Below are 9071 nucleotides of genomic sequence, written 5' to 3'. Positions count from 1 at the left end.
GGCCGTGCACGGAGGGGCTGAGCACCCCCGGGTGCAGGATCCGTGCACCGGGAGAGCAGCAGGTGTCCCCGCTCCCACCTCCTGCCCGGTTGCTCGGTGATTCCTCGCAGCCCCAGCCGCCTCCCGGGCCGTCCGTCCGCCGGGCTTCCCCCTCCGTCCCGGACCCCGCCGCACCGGGACCGGCGGGGGTGGGACCCACCTCTGCCCTCCTCCTGCGTTGCCCCTTTAAGGCGCGGCGGAGCTGTCACGTGGTGTCCCTTAGCCCAGCGCTTCCTGCGAGCGCGGCGGAAGTGACGTCGGGGCGGCCGCCGGGATGGCGGCACCGAAGGTGAAGCAGGACATGGCTCCGCCGGGCGGGTACGGGCCCATCGACTACAAACGGCACCTCCCGCGCCGCGGCATCTCAGGTGGGCGGCGGACGGCGAGCGGAGCCGGGACGGGCCCGGGAGGCTCCGCGGGGGGAGGCCCGGCCCGGCCCCTGCCCCTACTCGCCCCCTCCCCGGTGTCTCCGGTGTCTCCGGTGCCGCCCCTCACCCGTTCCCCCCCCCCCCCCCCCCCCCGCAGGTTACAGCCTCTTCGCGCTCGGCATCGGCAGCCTCTTGCTGGGCTACTACACCCTCATCAAGTGGAACCGGGAACGCAGGTGCCGACTCCCCCTCCCCCCCGCCCCCGGGGCTCCCCCCGGTCCCTCCCCGGGACTCTCCTCCGCTCCCGGTTCTCCCGTTTCACCCCTCCCGCGATCCGCCTCCTCTGCGTCCCCTGTCCGGGATTCACCCTGCTCTCCCACCCGGGGGCTCACCGGTTCTGGCACCCCGGGATTCCCCCCCCTCCGCCCCTCAGTGCTCCCCTGAAGCCCGGGACTCCCCCCCCGGTGCCCCGCTGAGCTCTGACACCCCCCTCCCCTCCCTCCCCGTTCCCGGTGCAGGCGGCTGCTCATCGAGGACCTGGAGGCGCGGATCGCCCTGATGCCGCTGCTGCAGGCGGAGTCGGACCGCAGGTAACAGGAGGGGGGACGGACAGACACCCACCGGGCATCACGTCCCCACGCGTGGGGGCTCAGCCTTCCCCCCCCCCGCCTTGCAGAACTCTCCGCCTGCTGCGGCAGAACCTGGACGAAGAGGCCAAAATCATGAAGGACGTTCCTGGCTGGAAGGTTTGTGACTCTTGGGTTGTGCCGGAGGTTGCCCCTTGGTTTATCCCGTCCTGGTGGGTTTGGGTCCGTGTTGGATCTCTTGGAAAGTTCCGATCGCCTGGGTTTGAAGAAGCTCCCCCCCCCAGGAGCCAGCAGCATGGGGGGGCTACACTGAGGGGTAAAAGCTCGTGTATTGTTGTCCCCCCGTCAGGGCTTAGAGCCAGGGGGGGCAGACACACACGCCGATCCCCCCTCCAGTGCTCTCTCCCTATCCAGGTCGGCGAGTCCCTGTTCCACACCGACCGCTGGGTTCCCCCGACGGTGGACGAGCTCTACTACCTGCGCCCCACCAGCGAGATGGACAACGAGAAGTTCGGGCTGCAGTACTACGTCTGACGCACCGGCACAGCACTTCCCGGCCCGCCGGCTTCCCCGGCGTTGCGGGGCTGGGGGGGGACCGGCGTGGGGGCGGCTGTTGTCAGGTGCCGCCTGTTCCAGCATCTGTTATTAAAAGCACTCGGATCCGTGGTGTCGGACACGGTGTCGTGCCTGTTCCTGTACGGTTCCGTATCCCCCGGTGGGAAATGGGGTTGTTCCCGGGGTGCTTGTTGCTTTTTCCCTGCTCCTGCGTCTTCGGGGGTCCTGGCTTTTGCTCCCCCGGGGCTTCGGATTGGGATGGGAGTGTGGGATGGACCATGAGAAGCGGGCGGTCGCTACCGGGCTGAGCTGGACCCTGTTCCAGCTGCCAAAAGTGCCGGAGTGGGACTGGGTACCTGCCTGTCCCCTGCGGTGGGGACCGGTCCCTCGGTATCACGGTCGGGGGGCTGGCAGGGGGTGGCGGATTGGGTTGGGGGTGGGGGTGCAGTTTGGGGGTAGACTCTGAGCTCACTGCGTGGTTGCTGATGCTGGAGATGCCAGGGCAGGGCAAACCCCACCGATTTGGGGTCTTTGACTTGTTGCCGTTGCTCAGGGGAAGGAAGGGGCTTCCCGGGGTCGCTGTGGGGTGCAGGCAGCTGCCCCCCCGCCGCTGCCTGCGGGGCCGGGGGGGGTGTGGGGGGTGTCACAGACCCGATTTGCCCGTGTGCTGGTCCCCGGCGGCAGCACCGTCCGCGGGAGTGGGGGGGGGGGGCGCGGGGCGGGCCGGGGGCCGGTGCGATGCTCCCGGGGGGGGGGCCGGGCGGGGCGGGGGCAGCCGGAGCCGCCTCCCCCGGGCGGCACCGAGAAGCGCCGGGGTTGGGGGGGGGGGGGGGTTTAGTGGGGGGTCGAGTCGCCGCCGTTCCCGCAGGGCTCCGCCGTCCCGCTGCCCGGTATGAGCTCTGCCACCGGCACCGGCCGGGAGCCGCCCCGGTACCTCAGGTAAGTCCCGGCCAGCCCCCCCCGGACCCCCCCACCCCGCCCCGGACCACGCGTTAGGAGAACCGGGAGCCCCGAGGGGGAGCTGGGGTCCTGCCGCGCCTGTGCCCATCACCGTGCGCCCGCACCGGGGCTGCCGGGGTTTGCCTCCGGAACGGCCGGGACCCCCCACCCGGTGCCTTGTCTCCCCCCCCCCGCCACCACCGTCTCACCCTGGGTTGGTCCCCGCTGCCCGCAGGGACGTGGCCGGTGCCGGGTCCCCGTGGGACGTGGTGGGGACCCCCGGGAGGATCCCGGTGGTGCGGAGGGACCCCCCCTCCCCGCCGCTGACCCAGGACCCCCCCTCGGATCTGCTGGGAAGCTCCCGGGCTCCTCCCGGCAGGGACACGGTGTCTCCGGTCCCCACGCGTGTCCCCCGGAACAGTCGGTCCCCCCGGGGCAATCCCACTCCGGGCTTCTCGCACCCCCCGAGCCGCGGGGGCGTTGGGGGGGGGTGGTACCCAAATAGCCTCGGTTGCCGGAGCAACTGCATCCCGGGTCTCCATGGCTGCGGCAGGGATGTCTCCGGCAGACGCGTCCCCAACGCGGGGAGCGGAGCTGGGGGGTCCCACCGGGTGGGGGGGGGGGACACCCCAATCCCGAGCAGGGCTGCTGCCTCTGGTGTGTCCCCCCTGCCCTGGCTTGCACCCCGGTAGGGGTGGTCCCGTAGCCGAGCTGTGCCGGGGAGGGACGAGCGGTGGGCACGGAGCTGGGATGTGGAGCTGGGATGCAGAGGGGGGGGACACGGAGCTGGGGTGCGGAGCTGGGGTGCAGAGCCCGGGGTGCGAGAGGGGACACAGGACGGACCCTCTCGAGCCCCTCGGCCCCTCTCCCTCCCACTCCCTTTAAGGTCTCTGCCCCGTCAGCGCAGCAGCAGCCCCAGCCGTCCACCATCCCCTCCGGGAGAAACCAGTAACTGGGTTGAACTGGGTCAGACTGGGCTTTGCTGGGTCTCCCCTGGGCGCTGAGGGGGACAGGACCCCCATTTCCCCCCCCCCTTCACCGCATCCCCAAGCCCTATAGCAAAGCCAAACTGCAAAGCCCGGGGAGGGCTGGTAGCGAACGTGCACCCCGGAGCATTTTGGGGAGGGGGGGACACACACTGCTCCCTGGGTGGGCAGCGAGCCAGCACCCAGGGAGCTCCGTGCTGTGTCCCCCCCCCTGCCCGGGGACGATGCCAGGACAGCGGGAGCCAGCCCGGGCCGGGGCCCAGGTTTCCCTGCCAGCAGTGATTACGGGCAATGTTCTCCCCTGGAGCAGACGTGGGGAATTTTGTCAGAGCCGAAACGCGCCTTTTGTTGGGTGACCGACAACACAGCTGCACTGGGGCCCGCTTGGCTCTGCCAGCCCTGGCATGGCAAGGGGGGGGGACCGGGGGCTGGATTTGGCCCTTTTTCCCCTCTATTTGCCCCCAGGATCCTGCTGTGGGGCTGGGGCCGGGCTGGGACTCACTAGAGGGCACCAAAGGATTGGGGACTGGGATGGGATGGGATGGGGATGGATGGGATGGGAAAAGATGGGATGGGGCAGGATGAGGTTTTTCTGGGGGTCTGCCAGGATGGCCAGGGTACCGGGCTCTTGTGGGATCAGCCAGGACATGCAGGGGGCTGGGGGGTGTCTATGGGATCAGCCGGGGCAGCCAGAGGACGTGGGGTCAACGGGATCTGTCGGCACGGCCAGGGCATGGGGTCTGTAGGGTCTTTGGGATCTGCCAGAGTGACAAGGGCATGGCAGGTCTGTGGCCAGACATGGGGGACGTGTCCCCCAGACACCAGGGGATGTGGCCGGTCCATGGGGTCAGCCTGGATGGTGCGGGGCCACCCCACAGGCAGGGACCCAGCAGGACCCCGGCCCAGTAACCCCTCCAGTTCCCGTGGCCGGTAGCACCACACCATTCCTGCACGTGGCAGTGGGCCAGCGGGTCCCCTTCCCTGCGGCTGGGACCTGGCGAGGTGTGAGTGTGCACCCCCAAACCGGGACCACGGCCCAGTCACCCCCGCAGGGCTGTAAGTTTTCATCCCCGGGCTGCCGGGATCCCGATTCCAGCCTCTCCCCGGAGCCAGATTTCACCATCCCTTCCATAACAAGCGCGGCGGCACGCTGGAGCCGGCACACGCTGTTCCCATCCGCGGCGCAGGTGAGCCAACAGATGTGAGCAATTATTGTCCAATTTGGAGGCTCCCCGGTCCTGCCAACTTCTGGGCTCGGCAGCGAAGGAACAACCGCAGCATTGTTTGCCTTTATATAACAGCCCGATCCCCACGAGCCGGGGGACGCTGCCAGGGCCCTGCCTCGCATGAAATACAGCCCCCACCCCGCAGTGCCGGGCCCCCGAATGCACCGTGCACGTCCCCAGCCCCCAGCTGCTGGCCGTGCCCACCCCCAGCCCTGCAAGCCCCCAGCCCGCTCGCCCGCTGACCCCGAGCATCCCTTGCCCCGCACCCTGGGGACGGAGCGGGGTCCCGAGGGGCTTGGTGCTGCGGGTGGGGGGAACACGTCCCCATCCTCACCGCTGTCTGCTCCCCCCCCCAGCAAGGCGGAGGCAGAGGCCATCGAGAAGGAGCTGCTGGAGGATTACCGGTTTGGGCGGCAGCAGCTGATCGAGATCTGGGGACATGCCTGTGCCGTGGCCGTGACCAAGGTGAGGCGGCCAGTGGGGCTGGGGACACCCCACCAGGGCCGGGGGCTTCGCTGCCGGCTGCTTTCCCACCCTTGTCCTGTCCCCCTGCGTGGCTTTTCCCACCCCGGGCTGCGGTTTCCCTCCTGCCCCAGACCAAGGCATGGGGACAGGGGACGGGCAGGGCTCGTGGCAGAGCCGAGGGGGAAGCGATGCTCTGGCCATGCCAAGGCTGCAGCCTCTCCCTGGGTGGGTTTGGGTTTTTGGGGGTTTTTTTTTGCATTCCTCAGCCACTCTTCATTATTTCCCCTGGGGTGAATTGGGCTCACCTGGGGCCGTGGGTTACACTGTCCACGGGACGGGGATGCTCAGCCCTTCACGGGGTGTTGGCACTGCCGGGCACCGGCTGCCCTTGCCCTGTGTGGGCAGGAGGGTGCTGGGGGGGATCCCCGGGGCTCCCCATGCCCTGGCAGTGCTCTCCTGTCGCTGGGAGCCCTGGGCGCTCGTGCTGGATGTGAGGAGGAGGAGGAGGAGGAGGAGAAGGCAGCAGCCGGGCTCTGGGCAGCGCCAGCAGAGGTGCAGCATCAAGGGCAGCTTTGTGCCTCGGAGCTCCGCGCCCGCCTGTCTCAGCTTTTCCATTGGAGGTGTCTGGACCGTGCTCTGCCATCCCCTTCCCTAAGGGCAGAGGAGTTGCCTGAGGAGGGGTGATATTTGGGTGTTGGAGCCTCTCTGGATCCCGGGGCTGCCTCGGGGCAGGTCCTGGTCCCATGGCACGGGGCTGCCCACCCCTCCAGGGACCCCCGTATGGCAGCATCCCTGGCTCCAGCGCCAGTCCCAGCTGGGGAGAGCGGAGCTGAGCATTCTCCTCATGGGGCTGAGCATCCTCCTCATGGGGCTGAGCTAGGGACAGCATCCACGGACCCCCAGCTCAGGCATCCCCCCCACCCAGCCAGGGTCCCCAGCATCGTCCCCTCCCGGCACGTCCCCCGGAGCCACAAGGCAGCTGGCAGCGTGGCAGGTTCTGGGGCAGGGCCAGGGCCAGGCAAGCGCGGCTTTGTCCAGCGCCCCGGCGGCTGCGAGCAGGCCGTGCCGCTCGGGTCTCTGGTGGTTGGATGGGACCAGGAGCCAGGCTCCGTGAGCAGGAAAAAATCCGTCAATGGATAAACAGAGCCTCCCTTTGCAGGCTGCTGGTATGTGGAGCTCGCGGCCGCCTCCCTGCAGGCTGGCGGGGAGCCCCGTCCCACTGCGGGCATCGTCCCTCTCCTGGGCATCATCCTCAACCCACCTTGGTCATCTTCATCCCACTGTGGGAGCTGTCGGCATCCAACCATGGGCATCGTCCGCATCCCACCGTGGGAACCATCTGCATCCCACCATGGGCATCACCCGCATCCCACTACGGGCCCTCTTCTGCCCTGGGTGCCATCCAAGCCCTGCCATGTGTGCCATCCTCATCCTGCTTTGGGCATTGTCCCCATCCCACCGCGCTGCCCACCCAGCAGCACATCCCCACCGTGGGTCCATTCGCCCCTCAAGCCCTGTCCCTGGCACTGGGTGCCATCCCCAGGGCTGACCCGGGGGAGGACGGGGCTCGGCGGTGCCACGACGTCCCCGTCTCCTCTCGGCAGGCTTTCCCGCTGCCGTCCCTGCCGCGGAAGCAGCCCACGGTGCTGGTGGTGTGCGGCCCGGCGCAGAACGGGGCCATCGGGCTGGTGTGCGCCCGGCACCTGCGGATCTTTGTAGGTATCTTCCTCCCCCCCTCCTCCTCCTCCTCCTCCTCCTCTTCATCCCCGAGCGGTGCCGGGCTCCAACGCCGCATCCCCGCTCTCCACCGCGCAGGACTACGAGCCCACCATCTTCTACCCCAAACGCTCCCCGGACCCCCTGTACCGGGATTTCACGACGCAGTGCGAGAAGATGGACATCCCCTTCCTCTCCTACCTCCCCACCGAGGTAAGCCCCCCTGGAGCCGCTGCCGCCGCGCTCACCGGCTGACGTGGTTGAGTTTATTATTCTTTTTTTATTCCTTCCCCCCGCTCCCGCCCCCGGCTCTGCTGGGAGCCCGGGGATGCCATGAAATCCAGCGGCGGCTGCCGCGGCCCCGCCAGCCACCGGCTCTGTTGTTGTTGGAAGCGCCGGGCTCAGCGAGAGGAATGTGACCCGAAAACGTTGCCCTGGCCGGGGCTGAGCGTCTCGGCGTGCCGGGTTCTGCCCCGCCATCGGGGCCTCGTGTGTCCCCCCCCTCCCTGCCTCGGCTGGGACGGGGAGGGGGGACATTTTTTGGCACTAGTTGCTGGGTGAGCCTATTTATGCAGGAAGACGGGATCCCTGCGTGGGGCTCGGTGCCTGTCCCATGGAGGGGGTGGCCAGGGGACCCCCCCCACACACACCGTGTCCCGTTTCCCCCCCCACAAGGTGCAGCTGATCAACGACGCCTACAACGCCGTGGTGGACGCCGTGCTGGGAGCCGAGGCGGAGGCGGCCGAGGGGAGGGAGCCCTGTGCCGCCATCCTGGCCACCCTGAAGCATGTCCGCATCCCCATCGTCAGCCTGGATGTGCCCTCAGGTCCGGCACTGTGCTCAGCACCCCTTTCCCGGGCAGGATGGGATCCCCCCCCCAGTCCGGTGGTCCCCATACCCCGGGCTTGTCACCCTGCCCACCATGGCATCACCCTGGCCTCAGTGCCTGGGTGGCCGGGGAGCCCCCGTGGTGCCCTCCCAGGGTGGGGACAGCCCTGGGGAGCCCCCACTTTGGCCCCCCCCCAAGCCTGGCAGCATCCCCGCCAGGAGCCAGGGCTGGCGGCCGCTTTCTGTGGATGCGTTCAGGGCATCCACGATAAATAACAAACTCCCTGAACTGAGACATGATGTAATTTGAAAACACCCGGGTGTCTGGTGGCCAGGCCTGGAATTGCCATCACACACCCCCCCCCCCGCTGCATCCCCCCCCCGCCGCAGGAGCAAACAGGAGCCCTCGGCACGGCCACCGGTGAATCCCCACCAAGAAAAACCCCACACGGTGCCAGGACGTGGCCAGAGCCGAACAGGGCAGCAATACCAATGGGGGGGGACACGCACCCCATCCTCCCTGTGCCCTCCCCATCTCCGTCACCCCCAGAGCATCCTCCACCGGCACACCAGCTCGGAGCTGCCGGCAGCACCGCGTCCCCTGGGGTCGCCCCCTGACCGTCTCCCCGTGTTTTTTTTTGCTGTCACAGGGTGGGACGTGGAGGCCGGGAGCAGCGGTGGGATCAGCCCCGATGTCCTGGTGTCGCTGTCGGCGCCCAAGCAGTGTGCCCGTCGCTTTTTGGGCCGCCAGCACTTCGTGGCCGGTCGATTCCTTCCCTACGACGTGCAGAAGAAGTTTGAGCTCAACCCACCCAAGTACCCGGGCACCGAGTGCGTGGTGGCCCTGTGAGCCCCCCCCCGGGAATAAAGCGCTTGGTGGCTCTTCCTTGGGGTCGGTGTCTTCTTGGGGACACGGGGCGAGGGGACGGTGGTCTCCCGGCAGGGTTTGGGCGGGGAGATTGTGCTGGGACTTGACCCCACACTCCATCCACGCCAGGGGACTCGGCCCCCTGCACGGCTCAACCCCCCCAGTGCTGCATCCCCTGGGACCTGTCACCAACCTGCTTTTGGGGACAGACCCGGCGTGACCTCCTCTATCACCCACCCCATGGGGACGTGGGCAACTGCCAGGGTCCCGTGGGTGGCTGCGGGGTCCCCGGTGCTGCCACATCCCCCCCTAGCCTGAAACCCTCAAATGTGCCGGGGAAGGGCTGCAGGAGCAGCCCCCTCGTTATGGGGTGTTTAATTAACAGGGAGGGCAGTGACAAGTCACCGCTGGGGACCGTCCCCACCTGTCCCAGCAGAGAGGGTGTTCTTGACCCTGCAAGAGCGCTGGGAGCTACTTCCCCCCCGCACCGGGGA

General features: G+C 68.7%; 2 protein-coding genes across 4 annotated transcripts; both read left to right on the top strand.

Moving 5' to 3' along the window:
• The first annotated feature begins 260 nt into the window (after positions 1-260).
• NDUFA13 (NADH:ubiquinone oxidoreductase subunit A13) lies at positions 261-1668 on the top strand. Its single transcript, XM_075037853.1, has 5 exons — positions 261-407; positions 565-643; positions 926-997; positions 1084-1153; positions 1409-1668. Exons 1-5 carry the CDS (start codon positions 314-316, stop codon positions 1526-1528), a joined length of 435 nt encoding a protein of 144 aa, XP_074893954.1. The 5' UTR covers positions 261-313; the 3' UTR covers positions 1529-1668.
• A 3008-nt stretch (positions 1669-4676) lies between these two features.
• Positions 4677-8584, top strand: YJEFN3 (YjeF N-terminal domain containing 3). 3 transcript variants are annotated; one of them, XM_075037846.1, is made up of 5 exons: positions 4677-5165; positions 6770-6880; positions 6981-7094; positions 7557-7707; positions 8360-8584. In XM_075037846.1, the coding sequence occupies exons 1-5, from the start codon at positions 4821-4823 to the stop codon at positions 8557-8559; spliced, it is 921 nt and encodes a 306-aa protein (XP_074893947.1). In that variant the 5' UTR covers positions 4677-4820; the 3' UTR covers positions 8560-8584. The 3 variants fall into 3 exon arrangements, with proteins under 3 accessions (XP_074893947.1, XP_074893946.1, XP_074893945.1); XM_075037845.1 differs by lacking the exon at positions 4677-5165 and adding an exon at positions 6168-6655; XM_075037844.1 differs by lacking the exon at positions 4677-5165 and having other exon boundaries at positions 6168-6880.
• Positions 8585-9071: the final 487 nt, after the last annotated feature.

Source organism: Buteo buteo, chromosome 10 (assembly GCF_964188355.1).
Source record: "Buteo buteo chromosome 10, bButBut1.hap1.1, whole genome shotgun sequence".
In the NCBI taxonomy this organism is placed as follows: domain Eukaryota; kingdom Metazoa; phylum Chordata; class Aves; order Accipitriformes; family Accipitridae; genus Buteo; species Buteo buteo.
Note: the sequence above shows the minus strand (reverse complement) of the source record. Positions and strands in the feature narration are given on the sequence as shown.